This window comes from Sapajus apella, unplaced genomic scaffold, assembly GCF_009761245.1.
Source record: "Sapajus apella isolate SASKATOON/1434 unplaced genomic scaffold, GSC_monkey_1.0 scaffold55, whole genome shotgun sequence".
NCBI lineage: Eukaryota > Metazoa > Chordata > Mammalia > Primates > Cebidae > Sapajus > Sapajus apella.
The window spans coordinates 7,097,746-7,111,859 of NW_022436995.1; the positions used below are offsets into that span (position 1 = coordinate 7,097,746).

Sequence of the window (14,114 nt, forward strand, 5' to 3'; positions counted from 1 at the left end):
TCTTTGGTTTGGACTCAGATGGCAGTATAAGAAAGTTGCTCCCAGGTAGTTAAATTTTTTTGTATTTTAGTTCATTTAAATGGCATTTAAAAGTTCTAAGCAGTTTTCTAATTTTATGATTCGTTTTGAGGGTAAATCCTAGCAGTAGCAATAGCATCACTAGATTTGCTATAAAATAAGTTTTGGCACTCATGTGGCCCTTGGAAATCGATACTTTATTTTTAAGCTCTATTATATATACTTTCCCTTCGCATTCCCAGAGATACTCAACTATTAAAGATTTTTAGCTAACAAAACAAAAACCATTGAATGTTATAAAAATGTTCAAGTTCAGTAAGAAGCTATGTTTCCGAGAGACATTTTAGAATTCAATTTCCATTGACTTTGTTAGATTCATTGGATAGAGAAATCTTCAGATCCGAAGGTTCCACGTTCCAGATGTCCCGGGCATATTCTTTAATTGTTCGATCACTGGAGAATTTCCCCGAGGCAGCTATGTTTTTGAGTACCATTGTGTTCCAGGCCTTTGGATTCTGTAAACAACATATGTATATACAGCCAGGGTCCCAGTGCCCAGTGAGCTTTATAACAAACATCAGCCAAGCACATCCAAACACATTTCAGGAGGGAAAATGACAGGAATAAATTATAGTGAATTATAAATATTTTTGTTTGTTGAGAGGTAGAATAGAACGCACATTTCTCATAGAGTGTATTTCTCTTAGGAATGAAAAAAAGTATTTTTCACTCTAAGAGAAACCCTAGATGTAATTGCCTAGTTGGTAATTCCTGCTATGGTTAGAATGTCTTGACATGTAAGCCATATTTCTCATGATTTCTTATGAATGAAGATACTTCCCCTTAAACTATAGGGAAGGAATTCATTGCCTGCTAAATGCCAAGTCAAAAGACTTACCCTGTGGCTTACAGAGTTTGAAAAACACTACTCTAAAATGTTACCTATAATGCAGGCAAACAATTCACTGAGGGGCTTTATTAACCTTCTTAGCCTTTCTTGTTCTTTCTGAAGGTACGCACCCTACTGGGTTTACACTGACTCCCAAACACTCCACTGGGGCCTCAAAACAGAGTCAATTAAGGCTTTATCCTTAATAAAAATAAATCAAAATCTCATAATTTTTATATAAAAGAATGTGATAAGAAGCAATTAGTTTTATAACCTCTTAATTTTGTAAAGAACTCTAAATGTGTATTGGAATGAACAGAACGTTATTCAAAAGTGTTATCAATGCATTATAAATGCTTACAAGAAAGACTGAAACTACCATCATTCCTTAAGGTACAGCAAAACAGTGTCTGAGATTTGTTTATTCAGACTTTGGAAACTTCCTGTAATAAGAGGAGGATAGGCCGGGCGCAGTGGCTCACACCTGTAATCCCAGCACCTTGGGAGGCCACGGCGGGCAGATCATGAGGTCAGGAGATCACAAGGTCAGGAGATCAAGACCGTTCTGCCTAATATGGTGAAACCCTATTAAAAATACATCTCTACTAAAAACACAAAAAATGAGCCGGGTATGGTGGCATGCATCTGTAGTCCCAGCTACTCAGGAGGCTGAGGGAGGAGAACTGCTTGAGCCCAGGAGGCAGAGGTTGCAGGGAGCTGAGATGGCACCACTGTACTCCAGCCTGGGTGAAAGAGTGAGATTCTGTCTCAAAAAAAAAAAAAAAAAAAAAAGGAGGATAGAAGCTTCTTCTCTTCGTTTTCTTTAACTATTTAAATGGATAATGAACAGACTTCCCAGCCATATGGGTCATGTTTACTAAGTCTCAACAATACAATTATTGTTAAGAGTAAAAAGCTGCAATTTGCACTAATGAACAAGAAAGAATGAAGCAAATGCTGGGCTTCTAGATGAGCATCCTTTGGATTTGGGCCATAATTTCAACAGAGGAGACATTCACATTTGTCCTTGCCCTTGTTCATATTTTTCTTCCCTGCGCTGTTTTATTGACCTATCTTGAGGTGGCCATGCTCTTCCCTGTGTCTTTGTGTTTTTGGGACCAGTATATGGCTTTTCTCTCTAATGTACAGGAAGCAGGTAGTGAGCCCCTGAGCTTAGCTTTAGCACTGCCCTGCTTGTTTGTAGCCATTAACTTGCACTTATTCTGGTCTGTATGCCATTGGGGGACTGGCTATTATTCTGTTAGAAGATAAGGGCTGTAAAGCAGCACAGGCCTTGAATGGTCCTTTTTAAAATCCCAATGGGACATTTAGGGTGACTGTAGGAACTACCCTGTTATCTGCCTTGGGAAACAGAAAGAAATGTTAGTGAAACCCACCCTGGAGTATTGGCAGAGAGCTAGCCTCCTCCTGTATCCATTCCTCTGGGGTATATGAAATTCACTGAAAGTCTCTCCTATCAGAGATGATCAACCTTTTTACATATTTACAAAATATAGCTAGAGAGGTGTTTGATAAAGCATATAAATTTGCATGTGGAGGCTTATTCACATGGCTCTCCCTACCCCGTTTTTCCCCTCAGTATAATATTGTCTTCCTTATTCTTCTCCTTTCTTTCTTTTTTAAAAAATTCAAATATGAACCCCTTACTCATTCTACACTTTTATATTCTATTGATATAGCCCCCTCCATGAGAAGTCCAGGAGAGGTATTATTTTGCAATTTTCAAAGAATAGGGGTCAGTCCTTTTCTTAACAAACCATGGTTTGGCCTTAGAGTCATCATGTCAGGTTTTTCAAATACTGTTGGTTACCCTACACTCTATTAGGAAAGGATCTCTCAGTGCAGGGCTAGCATCTGTACTATGATGAAGCTACCATGGTGATTCTAATGTGTACCTCTGGTTAAGAACCTCAGTGTTTAAACAGGCTCCTTGCAGGAGGGGAGAGAGGGAGAGACCTGAACTTTGCTTATGGTGTCTTCTCAGTGCCAGCACAGTGCCTGGCATAAAAAGGATGCCCAACAGCCCTCTGAGGCTTTATTTTCTTAGCTTCTAGGGCATGCCTATTACAGAGTGGATGCTCAATAAATATTGAATTACTTGTGACTTTTAAAAAATTTGGATATCAAAAAATTTACAAGTGGCTGGGTATGGTGGCTCACGCCCGTAATCCCAACACTTTGAGAAGCAGAGGCGGGATGATCACCTGAAGTCAGGAGTTCGAAACCAGCCTGGGCAATATGGTGAAACACCATCTCTACTAAAAATACAAAAATTAGCTTGGTGTGGTGGCACGTGCCTGTGATTCCAGCTACTTGGGAGGATGAGACAGGAGAATCACTTGAATCCAGGAGGTGGAGGTTGCAATGAGCCGAGATGGCACCACTACATTCCCGCCTGGGTGACACAGCAAGATCTGCCTCAAAAAAACAAAAAAAAATTACAACTGCTGCTGAAATGTCAAATCTCAGCCTTGGCCTGAACTTGGGAAAAGTCAAGGTTTTTTTTTTTTTTTTTTTTCTTGATTGCTTAACGGGGACCTGCTATTTAGATTTAATTTTAAAAACCCACATTTTAATTAATCATAGCAATCTGGCTTTCTTTATCAATCTTGGCCATTTACTCACCATGTACAGCTGGCTGACTTTATCTTGACACTTGACATAGGCTTCATAGTCTGCGAAGACTTTAAACCTTTTATTTTGTGATTGGAAGGGAAAAAAACAGTCAAAAGCTTCATTAACAGATACATGCTAAGATTCCATGTAAAATAATCATTTGCTTAATATTAGGCATGGCTGGTTTACTAAACTCATATTTCTGTTTGTAAGAATTTTTACCAGCCTTCAACCTTCTTATGGTTCTTCTCACATGTGAGAATGTCATCACTTGGATATATTTGGAAGTTAGGAGTATCAGTGGAAGAAGAAAAAGAGAACCAGATTTGTGTGTGTTATTCTTAAACGTTGCCGGCATCGTTGGTGGAGAATATCTAACTTTTTCCCAACCCTAGATTACCTGAGCAGATCACACATCCACGCTAATCTATATAAGTGGGTTTAAGTTGGTTTAAGATTTTCTTGTTGGTTTTAGAGTTGGTTGGTTTAAGATTTTCTTGTCCTCCTTTCATGATCCAAATAGCACCACCTTCTTGTGGGAACTCACCTGTCATGATAAAATAACATGTTGATGATGTCTTTGAAGAGGTCAGGCTGCTTAGGAGAAAAAAAGCCATTGTCAATTTGATCGATGACCAGCTTCAGCTCTGGAAGTGCCTCATAGTATTCTTTTGCCTTGTACCTGTGGGGTAGGGGTAGGTGGGTGATAAGAAAAAAGCTCTGTTATTGCGTGTGATTAACTGCGTTCACTGTGAAAAAATGCATTCAGAAATACTAGCATTCATAGAAGTCATTACAGATTTCACCATGAGTATATATAACTTTAAACTAGATCTAGAAGTTTTTCTCCCTGTAAATTTGATTCCTGACAACCAAAGACACTAAGAACAATAGATAATGAAAACTGCAAGGCTTTTTGAACTGACTGAACCATGGACTATGCCATAGTCAAGCTGTAGTGACCCCTGTGACCCACATGTACATCTCCAAATGGCCTCCTGGAGCCAGAAAGTCTAAGGTAACAGAAAAACTGCAAAAGGAGAATAGCTAGCTCCTGCAGTGCCTAATTAACTGACCTTACGACATTCTAACATTGTTCCTGCCTCAACTGTTAAGTCAACTCGTGACATTGGACCTTGTGACACCCCCCCCATCTTGGCTTACAAAAAACTGCCCTAAACTGTAACTTTCCACTACCTACCCCCAACCTATAAAACCAGCTCCTGTCCCACCACCTTCTGCTGACTCTCTGTTTGGACTCAGCCCACTCGAACCCAAGTGAATAAACAGCTTTGTTGCTCACATAAAGCCTTTTTAGGTGGTCTCTTTATTCAGAGCGTGCTTAACAAAAACTCTAGTCAAAGAGCAAGAGTCGAACATGGTAGAACACAGCAAGGTCCATTTCAAAGCAGACTTTATAGCTCTAAATGAACATTGTATTAAGCATTATCAGTTGCTTTTCGGATCCACAGATTCTCAAAAGTTGTTGCTACTGAGTGAAACTGACTTCCAGGGGTCAGGAAGCATAGTCAACATCCTCCAAATGTTGCTTCTTTGGGCAGTATTCTTTATTTTGTGCTTGAACTCAGGTTAATAAATCCATCCAGATATTAAGTGAAAATAAATGTTCCCAAATGCTTCTGTACACCCAGGTCTATTTTCTATCACATTTTAGTCCATCTCTTTGAGATCTTAAAGGAGCACTAGATCATGGTTTAAATTACAGGCAACCCTTCCCACTAGAAACTGGTTCATCTTTTGATCAAAGTAAAAATCATACATATAGAGGAAAGAATAGCTCTTTGACGCCAGCTCTGCAATGGGTGATAACAAAGAGCAACTCCTCTATGTGAATGTACTTTTACTTGCGGATTTAATAATATTAATCTGTGGCCAGGAGGCTCTCCTGCCTCATCATGGGAGATGTTCTGCTGTCATCTCTTATGTGATCCACCCTCAGTGGGGTATCTGTGTGGGCAGGAAGCCCTCTGAGGTCACATACTTTCTGGAGGGGGTGACCTGCCTAGCAAAGAGAAGCTATTCTCTCACCCTTTCTTGTCCAAAGCAGCCACATCATCTACCCTCATGCCAAAGATGAACAGGTTCTCTTCCCCGGCTTCCTCTGCCATTTCCACGTTGGCCCCATCCATGGTCCCGATGGTTAGGGCCCCATTTAGCATGAACTTCATATTGCCTGTCCCTGAGGCTTCGGTGCCTGCAGTGGAAATCTGCTCTGACAGGTCTGTGGCTGGAATGACTGCAAGACAGGCAAGTTAAAATTAGTAATTTTGTCTCTGTAGATCTGCTTGTATTGAATCAGAGCATTTATTGCGTTGGGCTGTTTTAATCATTAAAGTAACACATGCACATCAAGGTAAACATTCAAATGGTCTAGAAGGCAGATCACACTTTCCCCTGCACTCAGACAACCACTTTGTCCATTTAATATGTTTATATTTCTCTTTCTCAAGCTCTAAGCTTTGAAGAGTATCTATTGACTGCTACAAACACTGATACTACATTTCTCTTTTTCCTTTTATTCCCTCCAATGTTTGTTATGGTTTTATTTTTATTTCTTCTACTTTATAAAATATATTGAAATTTTTCTTTCTTTTCTTTTCTTTTTGGTACAGGGTTTCACTCTGTCACCCAGGCTGGAGTGCAGTGGCGTGATTACAGCTCACTGCAGCCTTGACCGCCTAGGCTCAAGCAATCTTCCTGCCCCAGCCTCCCAAGTAGCTGCAACTACAGGCGAGCACCACCATGTCCAGCTTTTTTTTTTTTTTTTTTTTTTTTTTACTGCAATCTCTGCCTCCCTGGTCCAAGTGATTCTCCTGCCTCAGCCTCCCGAGTAGCTGGGACTACAGGCACATGCCACCACACCCGGCTAATTTTTTTGTATTTTTAGTAGAGACAGAGTTTCACCGTGTTAGCCAGGATGGTCTTGATCTCTGCCCGCGTCAGCTTCCCAAAGTGCTGGGATCACAGACATGAGCCACCACGCCCAGACATGTCCAGCTAATTTAAAAAAATTTTTGTAGGTATGGAGTCTCCCTATGTGGCCCATGCTGAACTTCTCTTTCTTGATCTATAACTTTCAGAGTGTCTCTCCAGGACTTCTCTTTGGTAACCTGAGGAGATTGGATTGTCTGCATTCCTTCCACTTCTCACCTCCTTCCTTCCACTTTCACTGCAGGGAAATAAGCCACACACAATTAAGGTGTGCCTGCAGCTAGACATCAAGCCTCTGACTGTTCAGGCTGATGTGCACACAAATTAGAGCTGCCTGAAGCACTTCCTTTGACTACAAAGATCAGAACCTCTTCTCTGCTTTACTCTGAGAGCTTATTTGTGGTTTAAATGTATCTTCTTTTGCATCGCTAGGAACCTGGCTCTTTTCTCTTTATGCAGACAGTTCTTAAACAGTAACATCAGAGGGCCTAAAAATATCACACACACACACACACACACACAAAAAAAAGCTCCCTTTCTATCTTTTCAGTTTGGGAAGTGGGTGAATACACAGTTGGGCATTTGCATGTGGATGGTGCTCTGTGAGCTTGTGACCCAAATAACCAAAGAACCCAGTGGAAGAGAAAGAGACACTGGCTTCTTGCCCATCTGGCTATCCCCATGTGGGAGCATCATGCTTGATGCTGGAGGGCCCATGTGAGGCACATCTAAGCCTCGTGGTTTGGCAGCCTGACGTCTGTCCTCATTTATTATTGCTACATGAGCAAATGACAGTCCTTCCTCTCACAGGGTGACCAAAGGAATATCTGAGGACTGGGGAATTGTTGTTGTCTTGCAAAACTGGGGCTGGAAACTGAAGACCTTTACTCTCTTTTGTAGAGCTAGTTCCAAATGATGCCAAACATCAAGGCTGCCTCCCCCAGCACCTAGCTCTCAGTGGCTTGGAAGAAAACGTGCTTGCAAATATATTCCTGTGTTACTGACTCCAGGGCATCAATTTCATTGTGACTTGGGTCACTTTAAAAACTCTTACCTTAGGCCCTTATTCTGCACAAGAATGACACCTTCTATCCTAAGTTACTAGCTCCTGGAGGTTGGCTGCACCATCTTTCATACCATGTGATCTCTAGAGTTTGCCCTGGCCCCTGCATGTTTTGCAAGAAGGATAGTACCTTTTTCAGCAAGAGATACTCTGTAGTTCTCCAAGAAGATTACTTTTAACTTGCTTCCAACCATGGGGTCATTGTTCACCACATCTGCCACTGAAGTGATCAGCTTTATGATCATTTTGGCCATGTGATATCCTGGGGCAGCCTTGGGGAAGAAGTTCAAACACATTGACAGAAGGCAGCCATGATGAAGTAGAAGAATGGCAAGAGATCAGAGCCCCCAAGTCCCCATTGAATAGAATCAACTTACTTTACCACCAATGATAACTGTCCTTGGCACAAATAACTTCTTAGGGTCTTTCTTAATGCCTGAAAAAGATGGAGAAGCGGATGGAATGAAAGACAGCTGAAGGTCAGAGCAGTGAGACCTACGCTGAAGCTGCTGCTTTCACGTGGAAGACAGCTTGTTGGCTACAGGGCTGACTCACGGTTGTACATCGTGATCACGTGCAGACAGTTCAAGAGCTGTCGCTTGTACTCGTGTATCCTCTTCACGTGGACGTCAAACATGGAGGATGGGTTGATCTTCATTTTGTACTCCTTCTCCAGGAACTGAGAAAACTTCAGCTTATTCTCCTGTTGAGACAGTGCATGGTGCCAGAGCTCTTTTGGCTCAGAAGCATTGGGTGGTTGGTTTTTTTATTTCTATTTTTTTGAGACCGAGTCTCACTCTTTCAAAGCCTAGGCTGGAGTGCAGTGGCACGATCTTGGATCACTGCAACCTCCACCTCCCACGTTCAAGTGATTCTCCTGTCGGGTATCACAGGCATACGTCACTACTGCCCGGATAATTTTTGTAATTTTAGTAGAGACGGAGTTTCACCATGTTTGCCAGGGTGGTCTTGAATTCCTGACCTCAGGTGATTCACCCTCCTCAGCCTCCCAAAGTGCTAGAATTACAGGCGTGAGCCACTGTGCACGGCTGGGTGGTCTGTTTTTAAAAGCTACAGGATAAACTCTCAAAGTGAGTGACCGGGAGAAGACCCACACCTGGAAGGCTCACCTGCTTCACATTAGAGAGTTCCCGGAGGAAGACATCATCACCCAGGAAGCTGTGAAGCTTCGTCAGCTGGCTCAGGTCTTTCACATAGTCTTCCCCAATTTTCTTTCAATTCAAAGGAAAAGGTGACTTCAGTTTAGGAATGGTAATCAAGCCCAAATGGGCAGTTTCTGTCAGTATTTCTCTCCATCACCTACCACAGTACAGTTCACGTATCACACAGAACACAGGATAGTGTGACTCAAAGAAGAGGCTATAAATTTTATGTGGGAAGATTACTTTTGCTAGTATCTTAAATGTAGGTTCAGTGGTATTTTAAAAATTATTTTAATTAATTAATTAATTAATTTTTGAGACAGAGTCTCACTCTGTTGCCCAGGCTGGAATGCAGTGGCAGGATCTCAGCTCACGGCAACCTCTGCCTCCCAGCTTCAAGCTATTCTCCTGCCTCAGCCCCCTGAGTAGTTGGGACTACAGGCAAGTGCCACCATGCCAGGGTAATTTTTATCTTTTTAGCAGGAATGAGATTTTACCATATTAATCAGGCTGGTCTTGAACTCCTGACCTCATGATCTGCCTTTCTAGGCTTCCCAAAGTGCTAGAATTACAGGTGTGAGCCACTCCCCCTGGCCTATTTTTATTTAATTTTTTTAGAGACAGGATCTCACCCTGTCACTCAGGCTGGAATGCACTGTCATGATCATAGCTCACTGCAGCCTTGAACTCGTGGGCTCAAGCAATTCACTTGCCTTGGCCTCCCAGTAGCCAGGATTACAGGTGCATGCCACCACACCTGGCTACTTTTTAAAATTTTATTTTTGCAAAAACAAGGGATGGAGGGTTCATTATGTTGCCCAGGCTGGTTTCCAACTCCTGGCCTCAAGTGAGTCTCCTGCCTAGGCCTCCCAAAGCACTGGGATTATATGCATGAGCCACTGCACTCAGCCAGCTTCACTGGTATTGAAGTGCTATAAACAGGAAATCTACTGATAAGAGTCCCAGGAACCAAGGTTCTATTATTTATATGAGCTTTGTTATCCTCTTTTACTAGAGAAAACTGTCTTCTATGTGGGTGTCCTATGAATACTGTTAGCTGCAACCAGCTACATAATTTGCGGGACATTTTGTTTTAAAATTAAGAATTTCAAGATGACAGCTGGGTGTGATGGCTCATGCCTGTATTCCCAGCAGTTTGGGAGGCCAAGGCAGGAGGGGGTGGATCACCTGGGGTTTGAAGTTCGAGACCAGCCTGGCCAATATGGTGAAACCCCGCTTCTACTAAAAATACAAAAATTAGCTGTGCATGGTGACTGACGTGTGCCTGTAATCCCAGCTAATCGGGAGGCTGAGGCAGGAAAATCGCCTGAACCCAGGAGGTGAAGGATGCAGTGAGCAGAGATTGTACCACTGCACTCCAGCCTGGGTGACAGAGTGAAACTCTGTCTCAATAATAATAATAATAATAATAATTTTAATATGACTATAGCAGAGATTTAAACACAGCACAGAGCCCTGTGTGAATGCACAAGCCACATGCTGGGGAAGCCAGCCTGCTGCAGACGGGATTTACCAGTTATAAAAGTCTACCCATATGTCTCTTGCATTCTAGTCTGGCCTTCTTTCCTCTCAGCACTTCCCAGTTACCTCTGCTATGAGCTCTGCAAGTCCTGGGTTGCAGAGTAAAAGCCAGCGCCTTGGAGTGATCCCGTTGGTTTTATTCTGAAACTTGTCAGGTTCTAGCTCACTGAAGTCCTTGAATCTGGAGATGGAGGAGACACATCACTGAATCTGGCTGAAACAGCAGGGTCCTGCATACTGGATAAAGTTCAGAGTTATATGCAAGAAGCCAAGTGCAGGCTTAGAAAGGTTAAATAAAGGTAGAGGGACAGGCTGGCAGCAGCTATGGCTGTCATTTAAATGGAAATTCATTTGCCATTCAAAAGAATTACCAGAAAAATTCCAAATCTAATCACCTCCATCTGACTTCTTCACACTGACATATACACCACACTTTCAGTAGAATAGTTTTCTGGTATTTGTTTGTTTGTTTTGGCTCCTATGTCTAGAATTAGGATGGTTCAGAGAGGAAAGCATTTTTTTCTTTCCTTTTTTTTTTTTTTTAAGAGTTTTTTGTATAGAAGAAAATACTTTTAAACATTTTAACAAGGCCTTTCCTCATCCCTAAGTGCAATCTTAAGTGCCCTGCATTTAGTAGCACCATTCCATTAATGGATCAGTGTCAGACCCACTGCCAGAGTCACGGAGGCTCACACTTCAGTCTTCACGATGTTTGAGTGGATTTTAGCCACGCCATTCACAGCATGGGAGCCCACAATGCAGAGATGGGCCATGTTGATCCTTTTGCTTCCTTCCTCTTCTATCAGAGACATCCTTCTCAGACGGTCAACATCTTTAGGAAATAAGGCCACAATTCTCTAGCCAAAGGAAGAGAAAGACCTTGCTGGTCACTCAGGTTTAAAGCAACATTGGGATAACGCTGTTCACATCTTAAGTAAAATCTTTGGTGTACTCAATATAATAAACTTCACTTCCATGGAGAGGGGTGAAGTTAGCTCTAGGGAGGTGCCATCCCTCCATTTCAGCACTTTCAAAAAGCTGCCTTTGCTGGAACCCCACTTGGACTTGAGTACTTATGATGTATCCATGATCGAAAGATGTTTGGTAAGAGGGAACACTGTAGTCATATGTAACACCTTAAGACTTTGCTCTCATGAAGGGAAAAAAATCTCTCAAAATGACTTACATCTAAATGCTTCTGATTTATCTCATAAATGATTTCCAAATGTCGAGGGAGCAGCTTCTCCACCAGGTCCACGGGCCAGCGTTCCAGGGCTTCTGGGAGCACCGTGTGGTTGGTGTAAGCGAAGGTCTTCTGGGTGAGCTCCCACGCCTGGGGGAAGGGGAGGTGTCAGCTGCTTCCCCTGCAGGGGGGCACCCCACTGCACAGACCACACCCTTCTTCAACCCTACCCTTCCTGCAACAGGACAATTCTGAGTGTGCATAGTCAGACACACTCGATTCCACTAAGTTCTTGAGTAGTCCAGAGAATGAAAGCATGTTCTGGGTGTGAGGGGAAGCCATTTGTAAAGCTGTCTGGTGAAATTAAGACAGCATTCTGATCAATCTATTTACTATCCTTACATGCCTCTGATTTATCAAATATACAAAGACTGAGAAATAAAAACATAAGTAGTGCTGTCAGCAAGTACAAAGTATATAAAATGCTGACTTCTACAGCTATGGGGACACTTAATTAGCTGTCTTCTGAGGTTAGAGAATTTAATTTTGAATCTTTTTCAACACAAAAATAGTAAACACCATATAAGCTTTAATACAGCCACTGATTTGTGTCCCATTAGGAATGTATTCATTTATTTATAGTCTTACTTCCCTGTAAAACTCTAAGGATGGAGAATGGTCAGCATTAGGGAATAACTGTTGGAAGTTAGCAACAATAACTTACTTTGAGAAACTAAAAAGGGAGTTTTTGGCAAAGTCTTTCAACTGCAGGCATTCTGATTAATTAAAGGAAAAAGAAGCCAAACTATCCAGACCTTGGACCAGGGCAATTTTTCAATATCCACAAAAATCCTCATCAGCTCAGGGATGGCGAGTGCAGGGTGAGTGTCATTCAGCTGGATGGCCACCTGGGTGGGGAAAGACATCAGCGTGAAGGTGACGATGACTGGGGTTCTGGCTTCCTTGTCCAAACACATCTGGAGAAAGCACCTGATGATAAAGCCCACCTTCTATGAAATGCTTGATGCACACTATTCCTGCTCTACTTTTTTAGCATTGAGAGAGAGGAATTAATCTGATAGGAAATCCCAGTCAGCCCCTCAGTGGACCCCGCCTACATCCAGAGACTGAATACTTGCCTGATCCGGGAAGGCATCAAACACAGTTCCTGCACCACTAGTGGAGCCAAACTTGGAGGCTTTGAATCGGCGGATGATATCTTGCAAGGTTGCAGCCACCACGAAGTATTCCTGCTTCAATCTGAGCTCCTTCCCTTCAAAAAACTTCAAGCCAGAGAGACGGGATGAAAATGTTTCATGTTGTAGGTGTGGCCAAAATGTGACTGGTGTCTCCTACCCTGGGATTTTTAAGGCTAAGGCCTATTGGACATCTGCTGAGGGATGGCAGTTTGAATGCCAAACTGTGAACCTTTGCTCTTCTCTGAGATTCCATTAAAATGGCAGTAAATGATTCTCCAAAAGCATGCAGATAAAAGATATAGAGGTTGAGAAGAAAGACAACAGCAACAACCTTTTAGAGGCTGAAAACCAGATGCATGAGTGGTGAGTGAGTCAGAAGACCCAAGGCAGCCAAATCCTGACCTGGTAGTAGAGAAGAGCCAAAAAGCAACTCAGTGTGTATATTGGAACCCCTCAAGGCCCAGGAATTGGTAGTACCAAGTGCTTTCGAAAATAGGGAAGAAGATGAGAGAAAGGTTAATTGACAGCCCAAGGACGCTTGGCCTCAGACCTTATCCCCAGTTCCTGCAGCTGAGCACAACCAGCACCATGTCTATGACTGCCCTCCTCCCTGCAGTCACATGCCTGGCAGGCAACAGGTTGGGAAGCAATGGCAGCCGTGGACCATGTGGAGAACCACGACTGGCTGAGAATGCCCTACATGACTGTGAGACAGGATTGCAGCCAGGCCATGCTGTGTAGGGTGGAGGCCTTAGAGGCCATGATGGTGGCCAGCTTCCAACTTCCCCCCATGTAAATTTGCTGTCAGTCAGCTCGACCATGTAAATGTCACCAAGGAATGGTCCTAACCCTACGCCATCACACTTCGATTTTATAGATCATGGAGCTGCCCTATCTTTACCTGCTTGTAGAATTAAAAATTGTAACTTCTATTAAAAATGTGAGCCTTGACTAATATCCAGAATCTATAAGGAACTCATCAAGTCAGCAAGAAAAAAATGCAAGTAATCCCATCAAAAAGTGACAAAGGACATGAATAGACAATTCTTCTCAAAAGAAGATATACAAACAGCCAACAAACATGAAAAAATGCTCAATATTACTAATTATCAGGGAGATGTAAATTAAAATCACAATGAGTTACCACTTTACTCCTGCAAGAATGGCCATAATTAAAAAGTCAGAAAACAATAGGTGTTGGCGTGGATGTGGTGAAAAGGGAACACTTTTACACTGCTGGTGGGAATGTAAATTAGTACAGTCACTGTGGAAAACAGTATGGTGATTCCTTAAAGAACTAAAAGTAGATCTACCATTTGATCCAACAATCTCACTACTGGGTATCTAGCCAAAGGAAAGGAAGTTATTATATGAAAAAGACACATGCACACACACATGTGTATAGCAGCACAATTTGCAATTGCAAAGATATGGAACCAATCTAGGTACCCACCAACTAATGAGCGAA

General features: G+C 42.4%; 1 protein-coding gene across 1 annotated transcript in view; it reads right to left on the minus strand.

The window, feature by feature from the left end:
- Positions 1–196: 196 nt before the first annotated feature.
- Positions 197–14,114, minus strand: part of PYGL (glycogen phosphorylase L) — a 44,984-nt gene continuing 31,066 nt past the window's right edge. Inside the window, exons 8-20 of the mRNA XM_032244576.1 lie at positions 12,587–12,730; positions 12,263–12,355; positions 11,451–11,597; positions 10,958–11,121; positions 10,331–10,445; positions 8,690–8,791; positions 8,115–8,262; positions 7,937–7,995; positions 7,690–7,831; positions 5,594–5,801; positions 4,092–4,226; positions 3,554–3,620; positions 197–533 (exon numbers count right to left, since the gene is read on the minus strand). Of these exons, the coding sequence (XP_032100467.1) occupies positions 369–533; positions 3,554–3,620; positions 4,092–4,226; positions 5,594–5,801; positions 7,690–7,831; positions 7,937–7,995; positions 8,115–8,262; positions 8,690–8,791; positions 10,331–10,445; positions 10,958–11,121; positions 11,451–11,597; positions 12,263–12,355; positions 12,587–12,730 (1,689 nt within the window). The 3' untranslated portion in view covers positions 197–368. The remainder of the gene's footprint in view (positions 534–3,553; positions 3,621–4,091; positions 4,227–5,593; positions 5,802–7,689; positions 7,832–7,936; positions 7,996–8,114; positions 8,263–8,689; positions 8,792–10,330; positions 10,446–10,957; positions 11,122–11,450; positions 11,598–12,262; positions 12,356–12,586; positions 12,731–14,114) is intronic.